This window comes from Microtus oregoni, unplaced genomic scaffold, assembly GCF_018167655.1.
Source record: "Microtus oregoni isolate MIOR12 unplaced genomic scaffold, Mior012 000034F_ref0000314, whole genome shotgun sequence".
NCBI lineage: Eukaryota > Metazoa > Chordata > Mammalia > Rodentia > Cricetidae > Microtus > Microtus oregoni.
Genome location: NW_024543093.1, coordinates 6,398,693 through 6,415,640, shown reverse-complemented (window position 1 = coordinate 6,415,640; position 16,948 = coordinate 6,398,693). Strand labels below are relative to the sequence as shown.

At 44.8% G+C, this 16,948-nt stretch overlaps 1 protein-coding gene across 1 annotated transcript; it reads left to right on the top strand.

Moving 5' to 3' along the window:
• The first annotated feature begins 14,460 nt into the window (after positions 1–14,460).
• LOC121432383 (phosphoglycerate kinase 1-like) lies at positions 14,461–16,126 on the top strand. Its single transcript, XM_041630319.1, has one exon. The coding sequence runs from the start codon at positions 14,461–14,463 to the stop codon at positions 15,712–15,714; it is 1,254 nt and encodes a 417-aa protein (XP_041486253.1). The 3' UTR covers positions 15,715–16,126.
• Positions 16,127–16,948: the final 822 nt, after the last annotated feature.

Genomic DNA, 16,948 nt, shown 5'->3' with positions numbered 1-16,948 from the left:
AGTTACTGCTTTTAGACAAATATATTGGTATCAATTCTTGTATATTGAAACAAAGTTAAATTATATTGACTATTGTACGCATGCATGTTTCTACCTCTGTTTAAAACATTTTTATGTATTGACATATATTGTATTGATATATATATTGTATATATTTACCATATTGCAGTGTACATTTCTACCTCTGATTAAGATACTTATATAATATTTGTGTATTGATATATATTTACCTACTGCAATGTATATTTGTACATTGTTTATATTTGGAGGTCATTGTCCTCATTTGTTTCACAGTCGTTTATTGTCTTAGTCTTTAAGTTAGATAGATATTGAGAATTATATAGACTAATTGTCATCTAAGTTTGTCATTTATAATTAGACTTATCAGGTTCTTTAGATATATAGAGATTATACTCAGTATAGATAGATAATCTTCAACCTCTTCAAAGAGCTGTAGAAAATGGCCTTTAATCTAACTCAGAGTTTCGTGATAGTGAGACACAATTGCTCCTGGCAACACCGCTCTATTCCCGAGAGAATGTTGAGCACCAAAAACACTCCACCTGGAGCCTTTCTATTTGGCAGAACTGGCCTTTGGGCAAAGAAATGCCCATACCTCAACCACTGACACAGATACAGAGCGTGCATCAATGGATAAAACAGGACTGTCATATCCTGCCAAGACAGGGTAAGATAGTTTTGAAAAGTTCCTTGCCTTTAATAATGGTATGTCAGTTATGTTAGGCCTTAGCCAAAATTGGTTGACTCAACGTTGCAAACGAGACTTTGGGTGATTGCCCAGGTAGTCAGTTGTCTCTGTCAATTGTTGCACATTTTGGATATATCTCGTTTGTTGAGTAGTGTTTATTCCCTTCTCAGATCTTTGACTGAGTTGAAGATTATATAATTGTAGTTACTCTTTACATTATTTGGACTCCTTGAGATAGAATGTTTAGCAAAGCTTTTGTTCTCAATATTGTTTGTTATATTTATTATTTGTTGTTATTGTATGTAGTTGTATTTGGTTTAGTTCTGTCTTATTTAGACAAAAAGGGGGAGATGTAGGGATAAGTCCCGCCCCTTAGGGGGCGTGTTCGCCTCGGGCTAATGTCTGCCTATAAATTTGGCGAGCAAGCTCCGAGCGCTTGCTTCTGCTTTCCTGGTCTCCGCGGGAACGGTGGTTCTGTAAGTCTATTTCTACATTAAAGCTATATATATATTTTTACACTCTGTCTGCATTCGTTTACGCCGCTACAGAAACTTGCCCACAGAAATGCCATTCCGCTCTACCCAAAAGTCTCTCAATTGGGGACTCCAGCAAGACCATCTCGTCAGGGCTTCTGCAGTCCTTTCTTCAAGAGCTGTTGATCTGCTTGCTGTCTGTTCCTTTAGTTTTACTGGCTGCATGTTTTATAAACTCATTCAGAACATGGCTGTCACAGATTCTTTTCTCTGGACAAAACATCAGCATTCTACAGCAGAACTATAACCCTCGGACTCAGAGGGTCAATTACATGCGTCCCCTTCTTTCCTCTAACATCTGCTCCGTCTCTAAAACTTCTGCCATCAGAATAGTGGGCTCCAGCAGCAAGAACTTGGTGTTGGTTTCTAGTGACAAGTGTGACCTTGTTCTACACTCATTTCCTCTTTGAAGCCGTATAGTAGTAAACCTAAAATATAGGAAGATTAAGTTGTTTGTATGACAAACTATATATATATATATATATATATATATATATATATATATATATATATTTGATATTTCAAGACAGGGTTTTTCCGTAGCTTTTGGTTCCTGTCCTGGAACTAGCTCTTGTAGACCAGGCTGGCCTCGAACTCACAGAGATCAGCCTACCTCTGCCTCCAGAGTGCTGGGATTAAAGGCGTGCGCTACCACCGCCCGGCTGACAAACTATATTTAAACCTAAAATCGTAGGTCTAGGGTTTGGGCTTGTTAGGTATTTTTTTTTTCTGAACTTGATGCAAACTAGAGCCATCTGGAAAGAAGGGACTTAAATTGAGGGAATGCCTCCTGATGCTTATGGGCATGTCTGCGAGCATTTTCTTGATTGACGGTAGATGGGGAAGGACCCAGCCCACTGTAGTCCATGCCATGCTTGGCAAGTGATCCTAAGGTATATAAAAAAAGCAAACTGAGCCTGGTAGAGGTAGCCTACACCTTTAATCCCAGCACTCAGGAGGCAGATGGATGGATCTCTGACTTTGAGGTCAGCCTGGTTCCTGAGTGAGCTCCAAGACAGCCAGGGATACACAGGGAAACCCTGTCTCAAAAAAACAAAACAAAAAAGCAAACCAAGAGAGCCAGTAAGTAGCATTTCTCCACAGTCTCTATTTCGGTTCCTGCCTCAAGGTTCCGACCTGACTTGAGTTCCTGCCTTGACGTTCCTCGGTGATGGGAACACGATCTGGAACCAAATAAACCCTTTCCCCAAATTGCTTTTGGTCACAGCAATAGAAAGCAAACAAGGACAGGATTCCTATGGAAATTTTAATTTACCAAAATTGTACTTAGTACATCTTTTTAAAACAACCTTTTTATTCAATAGAAACAGTTCGTTTTTATGAGGAAAATGGGACCCAAAACATGGTCTCCGTGTTTTGTTGGACACTACATGGACTGCTCAGACATTGGTAGATCCATTTAACCTGGGTGTGACAGGTCCACCAGCAACAATGACAAACCCCAGGGAAATAGGAAAGATGCGAGGGCAGTTTATAACACCAACTGTTCCAACAAAGCAACCTCCAGAAGGAACCTGTTCAACTCTGGAATGCATCTCTTCTTTGCTTGAAGCCAAGGAAGTCTATGAAGGAAGCATCTTCCACTTCTTGAAGTCTACAGCTATGCAGACATTCTCAGGTCTGCACAGAACTGTTCTTGTTAGAGGTGGTGTCTGGACTGGTTTTATGTCAACTTGACAAGCTAGAGTCATCTTCAAGGAGGGAACCCCAATTGAGATAATGCCTCCATAAGACCTAGCTATAGGGCATTTTCTTAATTAGTGATTGATGAAGCCCAGCTCATTGTGGGTAATGCTACCCTTGGGCTGGTCTTGGGTTCTATAAGAAAGTAGGCAGAGCAAGCCATGGGGAGCAAGCCAGTAAACAGCACCTTTCCATGGCCTCTGCATCAGTTCCTGCCTCCAGGTTCCTGCTCTGCTTGAGTTCCCGTCCTGACTTCCTTTAATGATGGACTACAATGTGGAAGTGTAAGCCAAATAAATGCTTTCTTCCCCAAGTTGCTTTTGGTCATAGTATTTCATCACAGCAATAGAAATCCTAACTAGACAGGTGTACACCTAGAGAAAGATGCCACTGGAAGATCCTGGAATAACAGGACTATCCTCAATGCAGGACCACAGAGTGATGCCTGCCATTGCTGCAAGACTTCCAAAAAGAAGACATCTCAGTCGTTTTCATGGGTGACACTAACAGAGTTGTACTGTCATGGACCACGTGATGCTGGAAATGGATCAGGGACAAAGTGAATGACGATAAAACTCCCTCTGGACCAGGCTCAGAAAAGATGACACCAAGTGCTGCTATCTGGAAACTTTAAGTACTAGGTACTCAGCAATGTGATACTGTTGCTAACACGAGCCTCTTTCTGGAGTGGCATTTACATCTGGGGCGGGGTGTGTGCTTATGTGTGTCAGTTGGGTGGGCACATGCCGCAGCTTGTGTGTGGAGGTCAGGGAGCAACTCTGGGAGTTGGACCTCTCCTGTCATCATGTAAGGAAGGCATCAACTAAAGTTGTCTAGTTTGGTTGCCCTCCCTCACTAAGTCACCTTGCAGACTTTCACTTTTGAGACTTATTGGTAGGTGGAATGTTCCTGTCCCACAGTGGCTCTAAAATAAACACATGGAGACTTATGTCAATTATAAATGCTCAGCCGATAGCTCAGGCTTATTACTAACTAGCTCTTACATCTTAACCTATTTCTGTTAATATTGCTGCCCCAAGGCTTGTGGCTTTTATCTCTATCCCATTTTGTGTGTCCAACTCGTTCTCTCTCTAGCTGGTGATTTCTCTGACTCCGTCCTTCCTCATCCCATCATTCTCAATTTGGCTCTTCCACCTAACTTTATCCTGTTCAGCTATTGACCAGTCAGCTCTTATATTAAACCAATCACAGTGACATATCTTCACAGTGTACAGAAGAATTATTCCACAGCACTTACTGATTGAGCTGGCTGGCTTGTCTTGACTGTAGGCCCATATTTCCAGGGATCCTTTGGTCTTTGCCTCCTTGGTGCTCAGTTTTCAAGTACACAGAGATGAGACCAGCTTTTCTTATGTGGGTACTGGGGATTTGAATTCTGTCTCCAAACTTACACAGCAAGTTCTTTACTGATGACAGTCGTCTTTCTAGCCCCTGAGGTGATTTTTTATTTGTTGTTTTTTTTTTTTTAGTTTTTTTGAGACAGGGTTTCTCTGTGTAGATTTGGTGCCTGTCCTGGTACTAGCTCTTGTTGGCTAGGCTGGCCTTGAATTCACAGAGATTCCCCTGTCTCTGCCTCCCAAGTGCTGGGATTAAAAGCATGTGCCGCCACTGCCCAGCTGAAGTGATGTTTTGATTAAGCCTGTAGGTTTCATGTTAGTATCTGGGTTTTTTTTCTCTGTGTTTTGATGCAGCATCATAGTAGTTCAGGCTGAACTCAAACTTGTGTTGCTCAGGCTGCTGCCTGTGTACTGGCAACCATCACTCCTCAGCCCCCTAAATCCTGGGATTAGAGATGTGCGCCACTATATGTGGCTGGTTCTTTTTATTTTTAATGTATGTTTCTGAATCAGGTTTAATTTTCTGCTAGTAAACCCTGGGATGCCAATGCAGAGTCTAAAGCATGAGAAACACTGGATGAATGTTCAGGCAAAGCCCAATGTAGCTGTGATTTCCATCTCTGGTTAAGGTGACATGTCCCTGGGGTGGGCTGTGCCTTGCCCACGTAAGTGATGGGCCCACATTCACTTCCCTTGGGCTGGTGCCAGTCTGAGTCAGGGTGCCAGGTTTGGAGGCCGTGGCAGAGCCTGCTGTTTGGAGACCTTGCAGCAGCACCCCAGCTGGGCCAGCTCCAGATCATGGTGACTCGAGCCAAAGGGCAAAGCAGCAGTTTGCACTCTTGATTTAGACATGGGAACAGTTGACAGGCACCCGGCAGAACTGCACCCTTATGCCCTGCTGGCTCTGCCTCCAGGACATTGTGTTTACTCACGAATCTAAAAGGAAATATTTACTCTAAAAGCAAACAGTTTAAGGCAGCTGAATAAATGCTGGTGGATCATTTTACACAATGTCTATGCAATCTAGATAGACTCTAAATGAACCCTCTCATTGCTCAGAGGGAACCACCAGGAGCCTTCATTCACTCAGGTGAGAATGACTGAATGAGGACCAGCAAAGGGGCGCAGTGGGCAAACGTGCTTGCTGCCAAGTCTGATGACCCAAGTTTGAGCCCTGGGTCCCACATGGTGGAAGAAGAGAACCAGCTCTAAAAGTTGTCCTCTGACTGCCACACACCCACCATGGCATGCACACACCCACCGTGGCATGCACACACCCACCATGGCATGCACACACCCACCGTGGCATGAACACATGCACCATGGCATGCACATACGCACCGTGGCATGCACACATGCACCATGGCATGCACACATGCGCACACCTTTCAAGCCCCTTTAGTAAGTAAATAAAACAAGACTGGGTTTGTTTTTTTTTTTAAAGATCGTTCTATTTTTAAGACTCAAAGAATGAAGGAAGAACACACACCTGAGCTCCGATGGCTTCAGCTGCCTAGATGTTTTGATTTCTGCTGCCCCTCACTTCCTTTTTTTTCTTTCCTTTTTCTTTTTTTGAGACAGAGTTTCTCTGTGTAGCCCGGGCTGATCTGGAACTCATCCTGGAGACCAGGCTGGCCTCGAACTTGGAGCTCTGCCTGCCTCTGCCTCCTGAGTGCTGGGATTAAAGGCGTGTGCCATCACCGCCCGGGTCTGATGCCCCTTTCTTTGTGCAAACCCTGTCCTCATGTCTACTTCTGGGCCTCAGACTTTTCTTTCTAAGAACGTCTCTTGGAGCCTCCTTGTTGGCACATGAAACTCAAAGTTTCTTTTCTCATTCTGACAGATTCAAGACACTACAGGCCTTTAATTGAAATGCCTCCCCCGATACCCTTCAATCCTCTATAATATCCTTCTGGGCAGCTGTAGCTGTGGGCACAAAGTCATTAGCTGTTCTCGACCGTGACATAAAGTGGCTGATGGATTGTTCGTAGTCCCTGTCATTTTTTTCAAAAGACCTAAAGCCATTGCAGTATCCAGCCAGCAGGGAACAACATCATCTCCTCCCTCTCCCTTCCTTTTTTTCTTCTTCCCTCCCTCCCTCCCTCCCTCCCTCCTTCCCCCCTCCCTGCCTCCGTCCCTCCCTCCCTTCCTCCCTCTCTTCCTTTCTTTCTTTTTTGGCAAAATTCACTTTAAGTGCATGTGGATATGCTGGTTTACAAAACCCATAAACTTTTATTTGCATCTCTATATATGTGGGTGTATCTGTGTGAATATAAACCCTATTGGGTGGTGTCAGCAGATGCCAGAAGAGGGCACCAGATCCCCTGGGACTGCAGTTTCAGGAGGTCGTGAGCCTCTCTGGGTGCTGGGAACAGAACCCAGGTCCCCTGGAGGAGCAGCAGGCACTCTTAACACTGAGCTGTCCTTCACTCATGTGTTCACTTTATAACGTGAAGGAGCCTGGTGCATACTGACCCCCAGATACAGAAAAGGCTGTAAGACAAGTAAGACAAGTGCGAGCAGGAGTGGCCCATAGATGTCCCCAGGGACCAATCATGACCACTCAGCAGCATTTGGTAAGCTGGTCCATTTTTACACTCTCTTTATATATCACCTGGTAGTGATTATTTTTAATATTTTAAATGTTGTATGCGTATGGGTGTTTTGCCTGCATATATGCATGTGCACTTTGTGCATGCCTTTTATCCAAAGAGACTAGAAGAGGATATCAGATCCCATGGAACTGGTATTGTAGGTGGTTTTGGGACACCATGTGGGTGCTGGAGCTGAATCCAGGTCTGATAAGAGCAGCAAGTGCTGCCCGTATGGCTCCAGGGACTGTATTTGTGTGTCAAGACACTTTGGCATTATCTGCACGATCTAGTGCATGCTTCACACTTTACATTTTTGTTTGTTTGTTTTTTGTTTTTGCTTGTTTTTCGAGACAAGGTTTCTCTGTGTAACAGCCCTAGCTGTCCTGGAACTAGCCTTTGTAGACCAGGCTGGCCTCTATCTCACAGAGATCCACCTGCCTCTGCCTCCTGAGTGCTGGAATTAAAGGTGTGCCCAGACTTTACATTTGTTTGTTGGCAGGGGACATGCACATGTATGAAGGTCAGGTGACAGTTCTGGGGAGTCAGTTCTCTCCTACTGTGTGGGTCTAGGGATGGAACGTGGGTTGTCAGACTTGGTGGCAATCTCTTTTATCTGCTGAGCCCTCTCCCCTGTCCTCATATGTTAAAGAGAAACTTCCTATCAATGTTGTGTATGCTACCTATATTTATTCTTCTTTTAAAAATGCATTTGTTATTTAAAATGATGGATATTTAAGAGAAATATGTATCTATCATGCTGCTGTGTCACTTATTCACACGGAGATACCCACTCACCTAGACAGGGCGATGACAAGCAAAAAAACAGGTTCTGTCCAAATCTGTCTCGGCAAATCAGTGAGCTTGCTGAGCGTTATTTACTGAAGCACAAGCGAAGTGTGGGTGACTGCTGGGGTCATTACATCACCAACGAGCCTACTCCCCCATGTGTGACCATTCACACAACCCAGGACACCAACACCCTGACACAGTTTGCAAGCCGTCCCAACAGCCTCTTCTCCCTCCCGTTAACGACAGGCTGAACCTCAGGAAGGGACCTCTGAATTTTAAATTTCATGAGTTTGAAAAGTTTCTCATGACTTTCATGAGCCCCATGAGGGTCTTTTCTTCCCTCTATGAAGGAATATTTTAACTCAGTAACAGCTATTCATGACGTTTAGTATCTTCGGTCTGAAATGTGTGTGTGTGTGTGTAGGTATATACATGGAAGCATCAGAATAGAAAATTAATGCACATATAGCCAAATATTGTACATTCTCTGTGGATAAATAGCACGAAGCATGAAGGCTGAGGTAATAGAAGTTAGTATAAAGTGTCAGCTTGCTAAAAGGGAAGGTAGAATTGGTACTGCACAGACTCTAATCTTTTTTTTTTTTTTTTTTTTTTTTTTTTTTTTACTTTTTTGAGACAGGGTTTCTCTGTGTAGCCCTGGCTTTCCTGGAACTCACTCTGTAGATCAGGCTGGCCTCAAACTCACAGAGATCCACCTGCCTCTGCCTCCCTAGTTCTGGAATTAAAGGTGTGTGCTACCACTACTTGGCCTTCATCTAATACTTTTTGAATCCGTGTTATTTCTCTGGTCTCTCATTCTTTTTTTTTTTTAAAGTCTCAGAACGCATGCAGACCCTCTGTGAGAAAACCGTCCCGCCTTTGGCAACTGGTCGCATTGGTTTACTGCCCAGTATCTGCGCTGGATTGCAGCCGCTGGGATCTTGTAGTCCTGGTGTAGCTGCAGTAGGGTATTCACATTGAGCGTGCCCTTAAAGATTATTGAATGCAGTCGTTAGGAAAGCTGAACCTGGAGAGCAGCAGCCGTTGTTGCCACCACCGCCCTCAGCATCATTGTCTATACTTTGTTGCGGGGAGGGGCCTCTTGTTTGTCCCGGCTGCCTGGCTAGCTTAGCCCCGAAATAATCACACAGAAATTGTATTCATTAAAACACTGTTTGGCTCTAACTTCTCATTGGCTAACTTCTACATCTTTATTTAACCCATTTCAATCAATCTGTATATCACCATGAGGTCGTGGCCTACCAGCGAAGTTTCAGCATGTCTACCTCTGGCCGCAGATCCATGGCATCTCCCCACTCTGTTTTCTTCCTCCCAGAATTCAGTTCTGTCTTCTCCGCCTACCTAAGTTCTGCCCTATTAGGCCAAGGCAGTTTCTTTATTCATTAATCAATGAAAGCAACACATTGACAAAAGGACCTCCTACCCCAACACTTCTCTGCCATCTATCCAGCTGCTGCAGGGATCATACCTGGCAAATAAGTCATGCCTGGGCTGCAGCTGAATTCAGGTCGCTCTCTAGGCTCCCAGTGGCCTCCTTTGCCACCACAGTCACACAGGCACGGTTGTCCTTGAGATCTAATCATTTGAACTATAAATCCTAGCTGATATAATTAAGACCTTAACAATGATGTTGGTCTTGGCTCAAGGCTCTGTATGGGTCTGGACTTGAGAAGTAGCGGATAGGCTGGTACAGATCTAGTGTTCACTTCTGGTCCAGTCCTCTACACCCAGAGGATACAGTCATAGGAGCATCTGGAGGTTGGAATCCGATGGTCAGAAGAGGACCTTGTCTCCCAAGGACAGCACTTGTCCCATATAAGGGGCAGAGTTGCTGGTTGACAAAGCATCTGTTCTCTCTATGCTACAGAAGTTCATTCCAGAAGGAGTTTTGACAGGGAGAGGCCCTGCCTCACTGTTAACCAAGGACAGACACAGTAGACAGATGCTTAGGAAGGAGAGTAAACAGAGGGGCTAGGAAGGTAGCTCAGTGGGAAGAGTGCTTGCACAGCACACACAGAGCCTTGGGTTCGACTCTCAGCACTGCACAAAGTGGGGCAGTAGTGTGTGTTAGTAATCCCAGCACTAAAGGTGCGGAGGCAGGAGAATCAGATGTTCCAGGTCCTCCCTGACTACACGGCAAAGTTGAAGTCAGTCAGGGCTATGAGAGATCCTGTCGGAAAACCGAACTAACAAGCACTAGGAACCACAAGCTGGAGAGCGAAGGGAAGCTTTACAGAAGTCTGGGGCCAGGAAGGAGAAAGCGAAAGCGAAGGGAGGAAGTGCTCGGCCTCCTCTGGAAGCCCAAATGTACAAATAAGGGAACGGTGAATCGGAAATAACTCAGGAAGGAGCCAACCGGAACCGGACACAAGAGCTGTGAGTTGCAGCACTTAGGGGTTACACTGCCAGACAGAAAACAGGATGCCTGAGTAAGTCCAGGGTTCAGGTGAAAACAGGGCATTGAATGACCATCTTTATACTAGAGTCGTTTGTTGTGTATCTGAAATTTAAATATAACTGGGCACTTTATATTTAAATTTGCTGAATCTGGTCATCTTTCCATGTTGTTTTCTTTGTTTTTTTTTTTTTAAGACAGAGTTTCTTTGTAGTCCAGGCTAGCCTCAAGTTTGATATGGTCAAGGATAACCTTAAACTTCTGGTTTTATTACCTCCATCTTTGCATGCTGGGATTATGGTTGTGTGCCACTATACCTGGCTAATGCAGGGATGGGGATGGACCCTAGGGCTTTGTGAATGCCAGGCAAGCACTGTGCCAACTGAGCTATACCCAGCACCCTGGCAGGCTTGAACAAGGAAACAAGGAAGGCTCCACAGCTCGAGGCTGTGGATCTAATGCAAACCCTAGCACCTCGTGCATCTAACATGTAGGCCAGGAAAGCCCGATGTCCAGGGCAAGCAGCTATGCCCAATGCCACCGGCTTCCTCTTCTGTTCCCCGCCAAGTGAATCCTGTTACAGAGTGTCAGTGTGTTGGGTGGAATCTTTAAATGTCTTCACGCTCTCACCTCCATCACAGGCATCTTTTGTCACCATGCCAACTCAGTTGGAAGCACAGAATTCAATTAACCAATTGCCCCCTTCCCCATGAGACCAGCTCAGCCATCAAACTGCTGGGTTTGGTGATGTCATCCAGGATCTAGTCCCTCAGGGAGTCATGACAGAAACACGGAGAGGAAGCAGCAGACAGCAATCTGGGATGTGCAAAAGTGTTGCCGGCTCTACCCTGCTAAGAGGATGGTGGGTCTGGGCCTCAGGAAGCCACACACAGCCCTGGGTTTCCTGGCCAGCTGTGCAGGAGCTCTGTAGCCTTCACAGCCAGGACCCTGTGGGAGCTATTAAGAACACGCTCAAGAGCAGACTCCCGCAGCAATTTTCACTCAGCAGAAAAGAGGCCTCCGGGAAAACACGTGCTCTTCACAGCGCTAGTCCAGACGGCCTGGTTTGGCTCCACTCTTTGCCAGTTTTCACACTCCCATGTCCAAGGAAGAGTCTTAAAATGAGGTGGAATTTGGGATCCTACTCTTAAATCCTGGAAAGTACTAGACGTAGCAAGGATCTCCTTTTCCCTCTGGAAGCTTCTGTGTCGACTACATCACAGATGACTCTTCCTTGGGATTGCTGCTGAAGAGGGCAGTTAGCGGGTACCCAGAGCCTTGTGTACACTCAGCCTAACTTCACCTATGTCTCCACAGCACGGCCAAGGTCGTAGGTCACCACACTGGTCAGCCATAGCAAACCCTCCACAGCACCCTCCATTACCACTCCCCACCCCAAACTCTACTCCCACTCCCATCCGAGGGTCCCTAGGACCTTGTGCTTATTTTACCTTCAGCCATGGGCCTACATGGGGTCTGTCTAGCAAGATAGTTTGTTTGAATCAGCCTGGCCTTTGTAGTCCAACCTGGCCTTGAAGTCACTGTATAGCTGAGAATGTCCTTGGACTCATGAACTTTCTGCCTTTACCTCTCCAGTGCTGGGTCATAGACATGCACTACCATGCCCGGCTTCCAGGGGGCTCAATTCCTCCAAAAGGGGGTGCTAGACCCAGCTTTTGTCAGTCTCCCCGACCCTCTACCCCACTTTCCTTTCTTTGCATGTATTAGTTGTAGATATTTATGACAGGCAGTATGACATTCCATGTATAGACAACATGCAATGGTCAGATCCATCATCACCATCAGAGAAATCCTCTTGGTGTCAGAAACATTTCAAACCTTTCTACTATGTATATTAAAATATGAAAGCTGGAAATGGTGGCCAGAGGCAGGAGAATCGTGAGTTTGAGGCCAGCCTGGGCTACATAGTAAGAGCTAAGACATCTAGGACTACATGTCAAGAACTCTGTCTCAAAAAACAAAACAAACAAAACAAAAAACAAAAAACCAAGCGAGAGCAACAATAACAATGAGTAGTTGTTGAGCACAGTTTCCTCCTAGGTTTTGTAGAACGGCGATGCTGGTCCTTCTAGTCAATTCCCTTGTGTCTAATAGCCAGCCTCCCTCCATTCCCACCCCCATCCCAGCCCTTGCACCACCATTCCACTCTCTGCATCAATGAGACCCCTACTCTTGACATATTGTCCCCAATCTGTCTGCTCATATAACCTGTTCTTCATCACGTGGAGGAAGCTCTAAGTCAAGGATTGTGGTTTTAGCACCGACCGGCAGGGCCATCCTGTGACACATAACAGAGACCTCACTAATGATTTCAAACAAAAAAATTTATGTTTAAAAATAATTCTAGGGCTGGATAGACGGCTCAGTGATTAAGAGCACTGGCTGCTTTTCCAGAGGTCCTGTGTTCCATTCCCAGCAACCACATGGTGACTCCCAACCATCTCTAATGAGATCTTGTGTCCTCTTCTAGTCTGGCCTGCAGACAGACATGCAGACAGAACACTGTATATTTAATAAAATAAATCTTTAAAAAGTCTAATATCAAAATAAATAAAAGCTTCCTATCATTTCTTATAGATGTTTATTACATTTATTTATCTAATTTGCATGTATGTGTGCACTTGTGCATGCCATGGCACGAGTGTGGAGATCAGAGGTCAACTAAGAGTCACTTCCCTTCCTCTCCTTCCACCTGTCTACTTCTGAGAACTAAACCCAGGTCAGCAGGATTGGCAGCAGGTGCCCACATCCACTGAGCCATCTTGCCATCCAGTTTTTGTTTCTTAGTTCTTCACTTCAGAGGCAGAGAGAAGCACCCTTGTAGATTTTGACTATACCTGAGCCCCCACAGCACATGTGTGTGTGCGTGTAGGGTCGCATTAATACATGCAATCTTATTGGGCCTTTTCCACGTAGGCATACATCTTCCAAAACTTCCCAGGAGACTGGACAGATCTTCTTCACTTGTACAGGCGTAAATGAATTTAGACAGATTGTAATAATTTATACAGCTTTAATGGGGAAATAGACTTACAGAACCACCGGTTCCCGCAGAGAACAGGGAAGCAGAGAGAGCAGCGGGCTCACGCTCGCTAGATTTATAAGTAAACATTAACCCGAGGTGAACATGCCCCCTAATGGGCTGGGCTTATCCCTACATCTCCCCCTTTTGTCTAAATAAGACAGAACTATACCAAATACAACTATATACAATAATAACAAATAATAAATATAACAAACAATATTGAGAACAAAAGTTTTGCTAAACATTCTATCTCAAGGAGTCTAAATAATGTAGAGAGTAACTACAATTATATAATCTTCAACTCCGTCAAAGATCTGAAAAGGGAATAAATATTATTTAACAAGCGAGAGATATCCAAAATGTGCAGCAAATGACAGAGACAACTGACTACCTGGGCAATCACCCAAAGTCTTGTTTGCAATGTTGAGTCAACCAACTTTGGCCAAGGCCTAACATAATTGAAGGCAAGGAACTTTTATAGAATTATCTTACCCTGTCTTGGCAAGATAAGACAATCCTGTTTTATATCTTTGTCAGTAGTTGAGGTATGGGCTTTTCTTAACCCAAAGGCCAGTTCTGCCAAGAAGACAAGCTCCCAGTGGAATGTCTTTGGTGTTCAACGTTCTCTCGGGAGTAGAGTGGCGTTGCCAGGAGTAATTGTGTCTCATTGGCACAGAATTTTAGGTTAGATTAAATGCCATTTTCTACAGCTCTTCGAATAGGCTGAAGATTATATTATCTATACTAAATATAATCTCTATGTATCTAAAAGACCTGATTAACCCTAATGGGCTGGGCTTATCCCTACATCCACTCTTTCTCTTTTCTTGTCTTTCTTTCTTTTTATTATTTATTTATTTGGTTATTTATTTATTTATTTATTTTCTGAGTCAGGGTTTCTCTGTGTATTCCTGGATGTCCTGTAATTTACTCTGTAGACCAGGCTGGCCTTCAACTCAGAGCTCTACCTGCCTGTGCTGGGATTAAAGGTGTATGCCACCTGACTTTACTTTGCTCTTTCTGTCCTTTAAGTAATAGGTCATAAATGGGGTCTAGAGACAATGCTGTATCCACAGAGAGTAAAATCGCCTTTTTCTTTCTGTTTTAGGCAATTTTGTACAGAGATCCCTTTTGTGCCCTTGATTACTGCTATGCAGAAATAGTTATAAGAGAAATTTCTAGAAATGAACTTACTAAGATTTAGAGAAGGCATTTGGCTCTTTTAAAACATGGCAACAGCTGGGCAAGATAAGATAGCACATGCCTGCTCTTCCTCAGGACCGAGCCTCTTGATCCTACCGCGTTGCCAAAATGTCGCTTTCTAATAAGCTGACTTTGGACAAACTGGACGTGAAGGGAAAGCGGGTCGTGATGAGGGTGGACTTCAATGTTCCTATGAAGAACAACCAGATAACAAATAACCAAAGGATCAAGGCTGCTGTCCCAAGCATCAAATTCTGCTTGGACAATGGAGCCAAGTCAGTTGTCCTTATGAGCCACTTGGGCCGACCTGATGGTGTTCCCATGCCTGACAAGTACTCCCTAGAGCCAGTTGCGGCAGAACTCAAGTCTTTGCTGGGCAAGGATGTTCTCTTCTTAAAGGATTGTGTGGGCCCAGAAGTCGAGAATGCCTGTGCCAACCCAGCAGCTGGCACTGTCATCCTGCTGGAGAACCTCCGCTTTCATGTGGAGGAAGAAGGGAAGGGAAAGGATGCTTCTGGGAACAAGATTAAAGCTGAACCAGCCAAAATTGATGCTTTCCGAGCCTCACTGTCCAAACTTGGGGATGTCTATGTCAATGATGCTTTTGGTACTGCACACCGAGCCCACAGCTCCATGGTGGGTGTGAATCTGCCACAGAAGGCTGGTGGATTTTTGATGAAGAAGGAGCTGAATTACTTTGCCAAAGCTTTGGAGAGTCCTGAACGACCCTTCCTGGCAATATTGGGAGGAGCTAAAGTTGCAGACAAGATCCAGCTGATCAATAATATGTTGGACAAAGTCAATGAGATGATCATTGGTGGTGGAATGGCTTTTACCTTCCTTAAGGTGCTCAACAACATGGAGATCGGAACTTCTCTGTATGATGAAGAAGGAGCCAAGATTGTCAAAGATCTCATGGCTAAAGCTGAGAAAAATGGTGTGAAGATTACCTTGCCCGTTGACTTGGTCACTGCTGACAAATTTGATGAGAATGCCAAGACTGGCCAAGCTACTGTGGCCTCTGGTATACCTGCTGGCTGGATGGGCCTGGACTGTGGTCCTGAGAGCAGCAAGAAATATGCTGAGGCTGTGGCTCGAGCCAAGCAGATTGTTTGGAATGGACCTGTTGGGGTCTTTGAATGGGAAGCTTTTGCCAGGGGAACCAAGTCCCTCATGGATGAGGTGGTAAAAGCCACTGCTAGGGGTTGCATCACTATCATAGGCGGTGGAGACACTGCCACTTGCTGTGCCAAATGGAACACAGAGGATAAAGTCAGCCATGTGAGCACTGGGGGTGGTGCCAGTCTAGAGCTGCTGGAAGGTAAAGTCCTTCCTGGGGTGGATGCTCTCAGCAATGTTTAGTATTTTCCTGCCTTTTGGTTCCTGTGCACAACCCCTAAGTCAACTTAGTGTGTTTTCCGCATCTCCATTTGGTGTTAGTGCAAGATTCAGCTAGTGACCGAGATGCAGCACCAGGAACCCTTAAACAGTTGCACAGCATCTCAGCTCGTCCTTCCTTCATCGGGATTTGTCTACATTCTTCAAGATCCCATTTTAATTCCATAGTGACTAAAGCCATTGTGCATTCTAGAGTGCATCTATTTATATTCTGCTTGTAGAAGAAAGTGAGCTATGAAAGCTTAGTCCTCTTTGAGTACCTCTGGTTGGCTTTGTCACTGTTCATGACTCAGCATGGAAATAAGATGAAATTCCAGCTGTAGATTTGGAGAAGTTGATGATCTATTAATAAAGATGTCCGCCGAAAAAAAAAAAAGATAGCACATGCCTTTAATTCCAGCCTGTGCTGGTTTGAATGAGAATAGCCCCCATAGGCTGATACAGTTGGATATTTCATGACCAGTTGATGGAACTGTTTGGGAAGGATTAGTGGCTGTGGCCTCTTTGGAGGAGGCATGTCTCTCTGAGTAGGCTCTGATGTTTCAAGAGCCCATGCCATTTCCAATTATCACCTTCTCTGTCTCTCTCTGCTTGTGGCAATATTGTACATATCTTTGTATGCTTGTGGATCAGATGTGACCTCTTAGCTCCGGCTGAAGTGCCTGCCTGCTGTCATGCTCCCCACCACAGTGGTCATGAACTCTACTACCCTCTAGAACCATGAGCCCCAAGTTAAATGCTTTCTTTTATAAGTTGCCGTGGTCATGGTTTACCACATCAATTGAAAAGTAACTATCTCCCAGCAGAAGGAACTGGATCTCTGTGAGTTCAAGGCCAGCAGTTTGATCTACATAGAGAGTTCTAGCCAGGGTCACACAGTGAGAGTTGGACAAGGCATATGAGGGGAGAGAGGGGGGTGGCAATGAATCAACTGCCCACAATGTCTGAGTCTTTCAAAGAAACTCCGGTCTAGTTGGTGTAGTGACTTTTATTATTTTTACCAACGAGAATAAATATTTTGCTTCGACTGTCACTAATTTGAATGACCTTACATTTTTTAAACGTTTGTGGGACTTGGGTGGTAGCTCAGTTGGTAGACTGCTTGCCTAGTGTGCACAGAGACCAGCACCACATTAACTAGAAATGATGGTGCACATCTGGAATCCCAGAAGTTGAGTTAGGAGTTCAAGGGCATCCT

Bases quoted from the DNA above. Each gene is read 5' to 3' on its own strand.
- LOC121432383 (XM_041630319.1), top strand. From the start codon at position 14,461: ATGTCGCTTTCTAATAAGCTGACTTTGGACAAACTGGACGTGAAGGGA.